We start from the raw sequence: 13603 nt of genomic DNA on the forward strand, positions 1-13603 counted from the left end.
AGATCCTTTCTCTGGATGGTTTGCCTTCAAACCCAACCTGCACAGCCCTGCAGGCGCCGGGATCTTGCGTAGGAAACCAGCTGAGCGCTCGCAACTGCTCTGCTCGGAAGGTGGTGGCGGCGTGCTGCCTTTTTTCCCTTTCCTTTTTTTTTTTTTTCCCCTCCTCTCTTCAAATCTTCCTTTGAAACCAAAACTTCCTGTAGTTTGAAATGGACAATCAGGCCGCTCCGGCAGCTGCAGCCCGAGAGCTTCAGCTCTTGGCAGGAGGATCAGAACTACAAAACTATTTCTTTGAGGCAAATTATGCATTCATCTAGCTCATTTGAAACAAAATATGATTTGCAATTTAACTTTCCATAATGAGCTCCTGCTATTATACCGTTTCCATAATGGCTGGTTTCATTGGAACAGATTGTTGGTGCACATGGTTTACAAAACATTTTCAATGCAAGCCCCGTTTTTTCTTATTTTAAATAGCAACAGCTGCTAAGCATGATAATTATTGTATTTCATCAAAATAAACTTACCAAGTTGCTGCTTAATGCTACTCATTGCAGTTTTCCAACGGACCTACAGGTTATTAAAGAAGCTGAAACTTTAGCTCTCCAAAGAGAGCGCGGCACCACAGACGTGAACGTGGCGCCCGAAGGGTCGGGGCGGGCGGGAGCCAAGTGCTCCCCGGGAATGGCAGGCTCCCGCCTCACCGCCCGTCCCGACGTGCCCCCGTCCCGCTCTCCCAGGCCAGCAGCGCCTGTCCCTGCGGCGTCACCTGCAGTTTCCAGACACGAGATCTGCCGTCCTTGCCAGGGTTTTCCAGCGCCAGCAGCATTCCCACGCTGGCCTTGCCCCACCCTCGCCAAGGGAGGCTTGGCACCGCGTCCCAACCCACCGCTAACTCTTGTGCTTGATGCATCGCCACTAAGCAGCGGCCACCGTCGCCTTTCCCCGTAGCGGCCAACGGTGCCAGCGCAGGCGTCTGCTGTGGCGTGAGACGGCACCTCGTCCTCTCCCGCTGCGGCCCCGGGCTGCTCGTCCCCTTGACTGCAAATTACACAGCTCAGTCCCTGCACGCCCGCCGAGGCTGCTCAGGTCCACATCCATCCCCACCGGGCTGGGCAGCCGGACGGGAGCCCTGGGCTGCTCCTGCCCGCGCCGCTCCCGTGCCAGCCGTGCGCCTGCTCCTGGCCCTGGGCAGCCAGGGGCTCCCGCGGCCGCTGTCGCTGCTGGAGGACGCAAGCTCCCTCTTCTCCGCTTCCAAACCGCTTCTCAGCTCCCAGGAGAACTACACTCGCCTTGCCCCCCAGTCTGCCATCACAGGCCAGAGATCCAGAAACTCATTAACTGGCCCCTGGTTGCAGGCTGGTTGCTGGAGCCGACAGCGCAATGCAAGGGTGCCGGCGCTGCAAAGCCCCTGGCACCCGAGGGTCCCGTGCTGCTGGGGGCAGCACCCAGCCCTGCCCGCCCGCAGGGACCTGCTTTGCTGGAGGCAATGCGCAGAAATTTTTGTGTTCAAAAAACAGGTAGATGTGGCACTTGGGGACATGGTTCAGTCTAGTCTACCCTTGACTGGTTTAGTGTGGACTTGGCAGTGTAGGTTACTGGTTGGACTGGATGATCTTAAAGGGCTTTTCCAACCTAAACGATTCTATGATTCCATGATTCTAAAGCAGCGGCAGCATTTGCTGTGCACTGACGGGGTGCCTTTTCCCAGGCAGAAAGGCCAAGCCAGGGCAGAGCCACGCGCGTGGGTGCCGGCCGTCACCGAGCACCGCTGCGGGCACGCTTCACCGGGCGGCTCCGCCGCTGCTGCTCTCGGGGCAGGGGGAAGCACGTACCCAGGGAAGCAGAGGCTTTGCAAAGCAGGCGCCGGGGCAGCGCTCCTAGAAATGCAGGCTGGGCGAAAGCCCCCTGGATCCCCAGGCTCTTTTTGGAGCTGTTACATCCCCTGGGCTGTTTTGCACCAAGGCAGATGGGGACGTGCACGCTCGCCCCTCGGCATCTCGCGGGTCGGTCCCCAGGCGAGGGGACACGGCGGGCTGCGGGCTCCGGCTCTCCCGCTCCTGGCACCGCCTGAGTCCCTGATGGTGCAGGAGACAGCCAATGCTGTGAGAGTGGTGTGAATGCTAATGAGGCTGGAAGGAATGAGAGTAACTAGGGAAACCAAAGAGGATGGAAAGTTGCTTAATAAGCAAGCTAAAAACCATTGTAAATGGATCAAAAGAGAGCGGAAAGGTGCAGCCAGTTGGCCTTAGGGAGAAGGTTCGTGCAAGCAAGGACATGGAGTCTTCCACTCACTTCAGTTACTGGTAAATTTGATCCTCCGTTCATTTAGACACAAACTTTGCAAATCTGATCATCCATACCATATATAATGCAAATTCTTGTCCTTCCTCGCACCTGCGTCTCAGTCTGCGGATGCTTCAGGCCGATGCCCCCGGACATCGCTGAGCCTGCTGCCAGGAGGCTGCTGAAGCCACAGAGTCTGTCCAAGGACTGTAATGACAAACCCCCAAAAATATGGAAAGGGAGGACGGTTTGTGCAATGCCAGCACTATTTGTTATCAGCCTTGTCCTGCACTGGGCAGGGTGAGAGCAAGCCCACAATAATTTATATACTTGGCAGGCTCCTTTAACCAGCTTATCAAGAAAAAGGGAAGACTCTGCTTGATTTAAAAAAAAAAAATCTCCGCTGGCATCTACGCAAGGTGGCACCTCAGAGAAGCGGCACACATAAATGCTCCCATAAATCTGCTCACTGATGCTGCCTGGGGACGTGTCACCGGGGACGCCAACAGCAGCGTTGTCGCTGCCTTGCAGCATCGCCTGCGCTGGGCCAGGGCGAGACAGGGTTTGGCAGGTCCCCGCTGACGGCACCAGCCGGCACGTGGCCGGACCGCTTTTCCCCTCTGGGAGCGCAGACCCACGCTCGTGGGACCCCAAGGGGGTTCCTGCAGCAACGCGGGTGCCCGCAGGCTGCCCAGCAGCGTGCAATAGCCACAGGGGCCAGCGCTGCTCTTTGGGGCCGTTTCCCAACAGATTCGACCTCCTGGAAGCCCCCAAGACCACGACCAACCTGCACGAGGGACGCAGCAGAGAGTGCAGCGAGAGCTCCGTCGCGAGCCCGCAGCCCTGCCTGAGGCTTTGCCGAGGCTGAGGACTTGCAGGTCCACCACAAACGTCAGCCGCCCTCCCCAAGCACGGGGGCTGCTGCTCACCCGGGGGCAGGCAATGAGAGCCAGCAATAATTAATTCCTAATTGCACTCACCTGCATCACTCCTGCCCATGGCATTCCCAGGTACCCATCAGGAGGCACCGTGGGGGCTGCCCTGGCTCCGGGGCAGCGCTGGAGACGCAGCCGCAGGCACGCACCACCCGTTCCCACCCTCCTAAACCCCCCAGCTCCTCATGACCTTCTCTAACACAAAGCCAGGAGGGTCAAGGAGGTTTTTCTCCTCTAGTGACTAGAGGGAGGTTAATGACAGAGGGCCAAGAGTTTGTCAGCAAAGAGACTTTACTGTGCAAGCGGGTGAAAGTCTTATTTGTTGAAAATTTTTCTGGGGAACTTTTAAGAGCTGGCTTTAGTGGCTGTGGTCAGCCGAAGATTTACGGGTGCGCAGGCACTCACGGCGGATGATAACGATGCCGGAGAAGCTATTCCAGCCCCTGAATGAAAGGCTGCCCTTTAAAGCATCTCAGCATTTGGATTTAGATGACATACAGTAATGGCACTGCAGAAGTCATTACTGTCCATCAAGTAAATAATAAACACGCGATATAAATTGCTTGGACTTACCTAGGCTTTCACGAGCTATTGCAAACAGTAAAAAACACCCCAACAAATCAAAGCAAGAAAGGGCAAAGGACAACGTCAAGAAACGAACAGCCAAAGCGGCGGCTGCTCTGCAGGAACACGGACCGAGGGAGCTTCCCTTGCAGCAAACCGTGGCGAAGTCTGTGTGTTTACCCTGATGTAGATTTGGACTTGGGGGAAAAAAAGGTGAAAAGAAAAGCTACCTGCTGCAGACACAACCCAGCTGATATCTCCCCTCCGCGGCTCTTTGTGCGAGTGCCGGCTTCTGCAGGCTGACAGCAGGCGGTTCGCCGTTGGGTTTCTGTCTATTACGGTGCCAATACAGCAATTAAAAACCTCCCTTGAGAGGGAAACGGGAATGGAAGCCCAGGTTGACCGGCGAACAAAAGCCCCAGCAATGGCTGGAAAGCCAGCTCCAGCTCCCCTGGCTATGGCCGGGTCCCTCTGCAGCGCTGGGCGCCTCTGCACCCAGCGCCCAGCACCCAGCCGTGCGTGCATTCCCCGCGATGCAGAGTCCCGTTTTACCCACGGCGAGCTGCGAGTAACCCGTGGCGACAGCCACGCTTATATTTGACATTGAAACGCCAGGTGCCGACCTTAGCGGACACATTTGCTGTAGTACCGTAACTGGATAGATGGTCTTTGTTCTTGCCATCCAGTGGGATCGTTCCAAGGGCAATGACTAAATCACCTGAAGTCTTTTGCTCCAGCCAGACGAGCCTACAAGCTTGCGCTCTTTTTTGCACTATTTACAGTGATCACACGACGATCTAAAACCGCATAAAGGCATTGTCGGATAAATACAGAGCACTGCAGCACCCTTAAATCAGGCTGCCCAGAAGCAAGTGGAGGATTGGGTTCGTTTGCGTGACGTGGGTCCGCTGGGGCTTGGAGAAGGGGGAGCGGGTGCCTCTGCACGTGACACCCGGCCCCTTCATCGCCACCCTAGGCTGCTGTGCCCGCCACGGAGGTGGCTATGGGCATTGGCACAGGGATCCGTGCCCCGGCTTGCCCTCGCTTGCGGGTTGGCATGGGATGGCACGGCTGGTGTCGGGAACGGTGCTGGGCCAGGCGCCGGGAGCCACGCGATGACGATGGGCTATCGTACTGTTTATCAAGAAAACAAGGTAATGGGGCATTTGCTGCCTCAATTCGTTGAATTTGAACAAATCTTTTCAATCTTCCTCCCCGAAGGATTGGAAAGGTCAGGAAATAGGCAGAATGTGCACTTTCAGGTATTGAAATTAAACTCGTTAAGAAATCCATATTGATTTGCACTTCTCTGAAAAATATTGAAGCCTCCAGATTTAGCCTGGGTATTGATTTTCTCTTCCAGGGGAAAGACATCAGCATGAAGGAAAGATATTACACCTGGCAGTAAACACCTTCAATCACCGCCTGCCCACTCTCCCTTCATAAACAAACGGCCCCGCTTCGCCTGGGGAGGCGCAGACCGACCCCAGCGCTGCGACGCGAGGGTGGTTCTACAGCTGCAGCCGCCCGGGCGCCGCAGAGCTGCCAGCCCCGGCCGGCGGTGCCCCCGCCGCTGCTCCCTCCCCTCTCCCCAAGCCGGCGTTTGATGCTTTGCCCGGCTCGGCCGTGGTCCGTCGTGGAACAATTTGAGGACGAGTGCCGCGGTCCTGGCCGTGTATCGCCCCGTCACTCGGACCCTCTGTGGAGAGGGTCTCTTCCCCCTGGTATCCAGGAACAGGACGCCTGGGAAGCGTGCAAAGGTTCAGACTGGACATTGGGAAGCATTCCTTTACCGAGAGGGTGGTCAAACCCTGGAACAGGCTTCCTAGGGAGGTGGTCGATGCCCAAGCCTGCCGCTATTTAAGATGCATTTGGACAATGCCCTCAACACCATGCTTGAACTTTTGGTCAGCCCTGGAGTGGTCAGGCAGCGGCACTAGCTGGTCGCTGCGGGACCCTTCCAGCTGAACAATTCTGCTCTGTTCTACCCTAACAGTTCTGTCCAGGAGCTCCTCTGGCGGGGGCTGTGCAGGTAGCCCAACACCAAAGGCACGGCTGATGCAGCAGCTCCAGGGGTCTTCTCCCCGCTCATCTGACCGGCACCGGAGCTGCTTTACGCCGCCAGCCCCACAGCGAGCCAGCCGCAGGACCGAGACGAGTCACAGAATCATAGAATCATAGAATCGCTTAGGTTGGGAAAGCCCTTTAAGATCATCCAGTCCAACCATTAACCTACACTACCAAGTCTACTCTAAGCCAAACAAGGGTAGACTAGACTAGTCGCGGCGGTTGGAACCAAAGGGCAAAGGCACTAGAAGGAGCAGTGGCTGGTGTCGCGCTGCCTCAGAAACAAACAATTCCAGGTCATGAATTTAGCCTCAAGTAAGGGCAACCTGGCTGCTGCCTGAGTCTGCGGCACCCGCCTGCCTCGCGGCACCCGGCACGGCGCAGGGGAAGGTGACAGCCAGCGCACATCCTGCGGCACCTCCTGCTTCTTTTCAATTACTTAGGGGATAACCTGGTTAACTTCAGAAAATCAATCCTTTCAAACAAAGCAAAATCCTTTACCAACTGATCTCCTGCCTCACTGGCCCTCGAGAAAAACACTGGCACCACAAATTGCCCTGAATGCGGCTTTAAGGACACCTGTCCTGGGTTCGGCTGGGATAGAGTTCATTTTCTTCCCAGCAGCAGGCACAGTGCTGTGGTTTGGATTTAGTAGGAGAAGAATGTTGATAACACGCTGATGGTTTAGTTGTTGCTCAGCACTGCTCATGCCAGTCAAGGGCTTTTCAGCTTCCCATGCTCTGCCAGGGGCACAAGGAGCTGGGAGGGGGCACAGCCAGCAGAGTTGATCCCAACTGCCCCAAGGGCCATTCCATACCATCCGGCGTCATGGGCAGTATGGAAACTGGGGGGGTTGGCCGGGGAGCAGCGATCACTGCTGGGAACTGGCTGGGCATCGGTCGGCGGGTGGTGAGCAATTGCATTGGGCAGCACTTGCTTTGGATGTTATTATTGTTGTTATTATTATATTGTTATTATTATTATTTTACTTTATTTTATTTCAATTATTAAACTGCTCTTATCTCAGCCCAGGAGTGTTTCTCACTCTCACTGCTCCGATTCTCTCCCCCATCCCATGGGGGCAGGGGCAGTGAGCGACAGCTGCGTGGTGCTGAGCTGCTGCCTGGGGCTGAACCCCGACAACACCTGCAGGCACCGCGTGTCCCGCGTGCGCGCAGGATGCAGCACAGCAGCATCCCGGCCCCTTGCTCTGGGTTGCTTCCCCAATGGCCGTAAACATATAATGAGCGCAGTATTGATAACGATAACAACACTTTTGGTTATGTTATCAACACTTGCCATGCCGCAGGAGTTCATTTACCTGCAGCAGGTCAGGCACCTTCCCGCAACTACCACACCGCGATGTCAGGAGCCAGCCCCGTCCCGGGGACGGGGACAGCCGCCCGTCCTGCCCAGGAGGGCTCAAACCACGCTGCGCCGCAGCAAAGCCCACCCCCGCGAAAGGGGCCTCCTGCACGGCTGGGGCTTTGCTGCTGCTGTTGCGGGGTTTGGGTTCAATTCAGAAACGTGCCCTGTTCGCACGCTTTGCTTGGCCTGCTAGAGACAAACAGGGTTTCTTACCTGCAGCAGTCAGTGACTCAGCCGGAGCCCGCTTTCTGGAGATTTAATTTGGAAAAAACCCATCTTTCCTTTAAGCCACAAAGCGTGCGTGTGTATAAAATGTAGAGGTCGGTGATGCCTCTGCAGCTGGGCAGGGCTGTTACGCTGCCACGGCAGCGGGGCTCCAGGCAGGGGATGCTCAGTGCGGTGTCGGAGCAGCCGGAGCAAGGCTCCCACCCGCGGCACCATAACCCCTCACGGCACCGGCACCGCTGCAGCTACCGCCACCGGCGTGGGGGGACGGTAAGTGAAGGTCTCGGTGTGGCTTTCATGATCAGAACCTCTAATGATCTGCTTAAAAGCGCTGCTCTGCGTGCATTGACCCCGGCAGTCGGGCCATCAGTTTCCCCTTGGAGCATCCCTCCTTCCCCGCCCGTCCCAGGCCAGGCTCCCATCGCTCCCCTCCGGCTGAGCATGCAGACCTCCCGAGCAAGACCGCCACATTAATCATAGGTACGGATTTAATTTCAGATCTTTGTCAAGGACAGCCAGAGCTCCGGGCTGCGTTAATTCGTTAATAAAGCAAAGCCTGCGTTTGCTCAGAGGCTGTTTTTGCAGGGCAAGCCCCTGGTGAAAGGGGCTGCGGGAGGGAGCTGGGCAGGAGCCCTGGCGAGACCGGCAGCCACACGCCAGGTAAGTTAAAATGCAGCTTACTCCGTATTTCACACTGCCAGTCCTTTCAGCACTTTGTTTTTAAATATTTCCCTAAGATCAGAGTGCTACACGTCCTCGACTGTTTTTAATACATGCAATCAGCAACTACAGCAATTAAGAGGCTTAATTAGCATCTGAGTCGGTCTTCTCGCACAAACCCCCTTTGCAATAGCAGCAAATAAATGGTAACGGAGATGAAGAACCTGCACCCAGTCTGCAGCCGGGACCTGCCGAGGGGCAGGTGGCCCTCGCTGGGGCTGTCATAGAATCATAGCATCATCGAATCGTTTAGGTTGGAAAAGCCCTTTAAGATCACCCAGTCCAACCATTAACCTACACTACCAAGTCCACTCTAAGCCAGTCAAGGGTAGACCAGACTGAACCATGTCCCCAAGTGCCACCTCTGCCCGTTTTTTGAACGCTTCCAGGGATGGGGACTCCCCCACCTCTCTGGGCAGCCTGTTCCAATGCTTGACCACCCTTTCCGTAAAGAAATTTTTCCTAATTTCCAACCTAAGCCTCCCCTGGCGCAGCTTGAGCCCATTTCCTCTCGTCCTATCGCTAACTACTTGTCCGAGGGGCTCCGGGAGGGATCTCGCTCCGGCAGAGCTCCCGCGCCGGGTTTCACCCACAGCGAGCTGCTCGCGGTTCCCAGGAAGGATGAGGATGTTCCCCGCGACTGGCCACGCTCTGGCTTTGGGCTGGAGAGCCAGGGCAAGGCTGCGCAAAGGCAGGCACATCAGGCGCCAGATGTTCCCCCTCTGCAGAGAGCAGGAGTGAATGAGAGCTCCGCTGGCCCCCAATTACCTGCGGCTGCCTAACGAGCCCCCCCAGGGACTCCATGGGAATCCATCACTTTTGTCAGAAGGTTAAATAAGATTTCAATTAAGTGACACATCAAATTGTGAGACCAGCTGCTTCGAAACCGCCTCCGTTTAGATGAGCTCCGCTCTGGCAAGAGAAGGCGGCTCAGCCTTTAAAGCCAAGCCTCCGGCTGCGCGCACACGCCCTGGCATTTAAAGGCTGAACTCGAGCCCTCCCCGGCCGTCGCACCGCGCGGGCAGCTGGCGCGTCCCCGCCAAGCAGCTCGGAGGGGACGGGCACGCGCTGGCACCCAGCAAACGCCCAGAGCGAGCGCAGCCGGGAGAGGTGCTCCCCAAGGAGCTCTTGCAGTTGGCTCCGAATTCTGCATTTCCCTGGGAGTGGGGTCTCGCTGCGATTGCCCCGGGATGCCCGGCTGGCTGCCCCCAGGGAGGGGACATCACCCCACCGCAGCACCTTTTGGGGGAAATGGCTTTTTGAGCCGCTCTCCCACAGCGCTCGCCCTGCCGGTGCGCAGGCTCGGGGGGCTGCATGTGCACATGCACCTCGCTGCTGCCCCACGCACCCTGTGCACCCCACGCACCCCGTGCACCCCACCAGCCGAGCCCCCCCGTGCAAAGCAGGGCAGCACCGCAAAGGGCAGGAGAGCGGGGCAGGGGCTGCTCCCGCAGACCCCCTGCAGCCGGGGAGCCCCGGGCCCCCCGCGCAGCCGCGGGAGGGGTCAAGGCTGCCGTGAAACACCCGTGAGACGCAGCGCGCCGTTTTCCAGCTGCCCGCAGCAGGGTCAGTGCAACCTATTCAGCCAAGTAACTTGCTTGCCAAACTGGACGATTTTATTGTTATTTTTCTCATCGATCTCCCAGCCATTATAGCATCATACACCATCCGCACGCAGCCTGCGGCCGGCGGCCCAGCCATCAACCCAGCTTCTCCTTCAGTACCACCAGGTCAAACACGGCCTCCTTGGTTGTGCCCAGACAGTAATTTGTGACTGCGTGTGTATTAATTTTAGGGAATTAATTCATTTTCTTGCAACAGTAGAGGTTAATTAAACACTGGCTAATTGCTACCAGTCATTGGAGGAATTCTGCTCCTGAGTCCTTTCATGGCCTGAATGCACCAAAGGAAGAAAAAACAGGAAAGAAAGAAGGAAAGAAAGAAGCCCTTTCAAGACCACAGAAAATTGCAAAAGGATGTTTCTTCCAACCTGACATGACAAAATTGAATTCCAAGCTATTTAATGCATGCACGAAACGCCATAGAGAAACCCAGCCCCAGCACTCCATCCATCACGACAGGGAAAGGGGTTTTGTAACACGAGCACTCGCCACGGCACCGACTCAGTGCTTCAAACTCCGGACTTCCAGGCAATTTCGCTTAAATGTAACTACCAGATTAAGGATTCTCACAGACAGGGCTATCGCCAGCATTTCCATGGGACATACAGCTAAGGTAACACTGCGATTATGATCAACATTAACGATGGAGACCTCGGGAAGCCACTGCTCCAGGTGGTGATGGAAGCCCCGCTCAGTCTGCCGGGGCACCACGGCCAGGGTCACAGTGCAGCCCCCGTCCCCTCCCCACGGGGAAGGAGGGGCGCGGGGGTCCCGGTCCCACCGTGGGCACAGTGGCCTGCCCTGGCCAGTGGCATTTCGGGAGTGAAAAACCAGCCCCGCGGGTAGGAGCACGGGGAGCCATCTGGGTTTGTCCTTAGAAATGGGATTTCACGGGTTACACCGTCACGAGGATGATGCCATGCAGCCTGACAAAACGCCCCTGCCCGCCTCAGACCGGCGTGGTTCGTCTGTTGGCCGGGTTGTTGTGCAAAGACTCCTTGAACTCTTTGGGGATGGAGTTATGGACCTGTAAAAAACCGTGGTCCCGCTCCGAGTTGAGCAGCGTCCCCATGGTGACCTTGGAGGGATCCCTGGAGAGGGTGAACATGGAGATGTCGGTGGAGGGGATGGTGCCGAACCCCTTGCTGACGGGCGACATGTCCCGGGACCGGGGCTCGGTGGAGCGGGAGCTGGACCGCCGGCGGAAGCGGTACCTGTAGGGGGGGAGGCGGGTGAAGGCCGACTTCTTCAGCAGCTCCGAGTGGGACTTGGCACGGATCTGGCGGTGCTTCTCGATGTACATGTGCACAGCGATCACCCCCACCATCTCGGCGATGATGAAGGACAGGGCTCCGAAGTAGAAGGACCAGCCGTAGGAGTAGCTCTTCTTGGAGTCGCTCTGCCCTGGGTCCCCCGCGTTGGCGGAGATGTAGACTATAATCCCGATGATGTTGCTGAGACCTTTAGGGGAGGAGGAGAGGGAGAGGCACCCGCTTGAGCGGCAGGAGAGGGTCGGGGGACAGCAGCACCCCGATCCCCTCCTGCCAGCGGAGGCACGCAGGCTGGAGGAGCCCGGCCCTTCTGCCCACCACCCCCCGCGGGGTGCCCGGCAGGCGGGGAGGGTGCCGGGGTCCACGGCCGAATCCCCACGGAGCACCAGCCCACCTGCCAGCACACCGGGGCCAGAACCCCTCACGGAGCTCTGCTGCTGTCCCAGTGTCACCTACAGTCCCATGCACCCCCTGCAGACGTGTGTTCGTGCATACTGAAGGAGCAGGAGGAACAGCTGTGATTTTGTTTAGAAAAGGGACATTTCAAGAGCTCGTTTTGCTTTCCGGAGCTGCTCACTAAGCGATGGACTGCAGGAGCCCAGCCGGGGCTGGGGCAGAGCCGACCCACGGGGCACGGAGGGGATCCCTCCGGCACGAGCCCAGCTTGCCGTGGCCCCGGGAGTGCAGGGAAGAGGGAATGGCTCCGTCTCTTTCCATTTCTGGTGGAGCCCGGAGGCTTTCTCTAGGATCCGGGCAGTTTTTGCACTGCCAGCAGTGCCGTGGGGCTGTGCCGCAGGGCTGGGGAGCGGCTGATGTATTCCTGGATTTACTTAATGAATCAATTATGTTCTTTCTGTTGTTTTCTCATCTGCATCAGCAGCTCCTGCCAGCAGAAGGAGGGAGAGTAATTTGTCTCTTTGTGGGGAGAAGAAAAACACAAAATAGAGCAGTTCCTTGAGACAAAGACATTGTCATACGATAATCAGTGGAAGCGTTGGGGAACAGCGCACAGAGAAATGAGTAAGCCAGAAGGAACGGCCTCTCGGGAGAGAGCGATTTTCCTGGTAGGACTGCGGCAGCCCCTCTGCCTGCTGCCCGGTCCCTGGTGCTGCCAGCACAGCGCCTGCCCCTGCGACCCACTGCTCGGTGGGGATGGAGGGCAGAGCCCCCCAAAACCTGCCCCGGGGCTGGGCGCTGCCCGGCGACCGCTTGCCAGAAACCCCTGCTGTTTCTTCCCTGCCATGAGGATTTTTCCACCAGGACGGAACAACGCACGAACCCCAGAATCCCTCTATGCCGACAGCCTGGGAGGACCCGCGACCCGTCTCCATCTCCCCCGTGTCCTCCCACACTTCCACACCGGGAGAGCCACCCCGCTCCCGACCCCACCGGGCAGCTCCTACCTGCAGAGACGAAGAAGATGCCAGCGCTGAGGATGACGTTGTGTTTGCTCTTGTAGAACTCGCTGGCCGCCACGCACAGGCCCCCGAAGAACAGCAGACCCACGCTGAGGATGGGGAAGATGCTGGACGCTCTCACCGCACCTGCAGGACAGGGAGCAGGGCAGGGTCGGCTCCCGGCATCGCTCCTGCAGCGGGGGCTGCCGGCATCTCCCGCAGCAACGCCAGCACCCAGAATTGTTCCAACGCCACGCTGGGTTGCTGCTACGAGGGGTGGGGGCAGACGCAGCGCCGGTCCCCACCCGTGCAACCTCTGCTTGTCCCCGAGCTGCTCTGCTCCAAGCTTGCTCTGGAGCCCAGCATCAGCCCTGCAAACCCGCGATTCAGGCCTCCCATCACAAAAACAGGTTAAACCCTGAATTTCTTCTTTTTCCTCCGAGGCTATTTCAAGGAATTATCTCTGCCAGTCTTGTCACACAGTCAGCGCTAGCAATTTACCTTCCCATCACCAAACACACCACCCACGGGTTTAGGCTACGGACGTGACTCCGGAGCCTAGGGACTGCAGAAACCCCCCGGATCTCACCGGTACTGCCAACCCCAAGGGTCAGGAACGCGTCCCTTGGGCCCCCAAACTATCGCAGCTGCTTCCAAAGTCAAGAATTTACCGACTAACACACCTCAAAAGTTCAACAAACAAGTTGTTTGTTGATGTAGGGGAAGAACATTATCAAAACGAAGAGAAAGCCCAAGCGCCCATGTGTGATGCCCTGACCCTGGCGCTGGGCTCCATCCCCACGGGGATCGGCTCCGGCAGCGCCTGTTCCTGCACGCTCAGGAGTCACTGACCAAGAACTACGCAAAGAAGGGTCTTTTCTACATGGCCTGTCAGAAGTTCAGCTTCCAAAATGACAGTCAAGAGTAATTAATGCAGCAAATCGCTACCTGCTGCACTGAAAATGCACCGTGCCTTGGTTTGGGCTCTCATCCCTCTGTTAGAGCCTTTATTAAAAGCACAGCAATACAGAGAAGCCCCATTAAAATGCCATTCTGGGGGCTTTAAAATAGACTTCTTGTTTTAAATGTGGGAGGGGGTGGGAGAAGAACTTAAACGCCAATCTACTAAAATTGCCAACCAATTTCAT

General features: G+C 57.1%; 1 protein-coding gene across 1 annotated transcript in view; it reads right to left on the reverse strand.

Moving 5' to 3' along the window:
• Positions 1–10736: 10736 nt before the first annotated feature.
• The window catches only part of CACNG3 (calcium voltage-gated channel auxiliary subunit gamma 3), a 33128-nt gene continuing 30261 nt past the window's right edge, over positions 10737–13603 (reverse strand). The window contains exons 3-4 of the mRNA XM_075718875.1: positions 12462–12602; positions 10737–11248 (exon numbers count right to left, since the gene is read on the reverse strand). Coding sequence (XP_075574990.1) covers positions 10737–11248; positions 12462–12602 — 653 coding nt within the window. The remainder of the gene's footprint in view (positions 11249–12461; positions 12603–13603) is intronic.

Source organism: Pelecanus crispus, chromosome 11 (genome assembly GCF_030463565.1).
Source record: "Pelecanus crispus isolate bPelCri1 chromosome 11, bPelCri1.pri, whole genome shotgun sequence".
Lineage (NCBI taxonomy): Eukaryota > Metazoa > Chordata > Aves > Pelecaniformes > Pelecanidae > Pelecanus > Pelecanus crispus.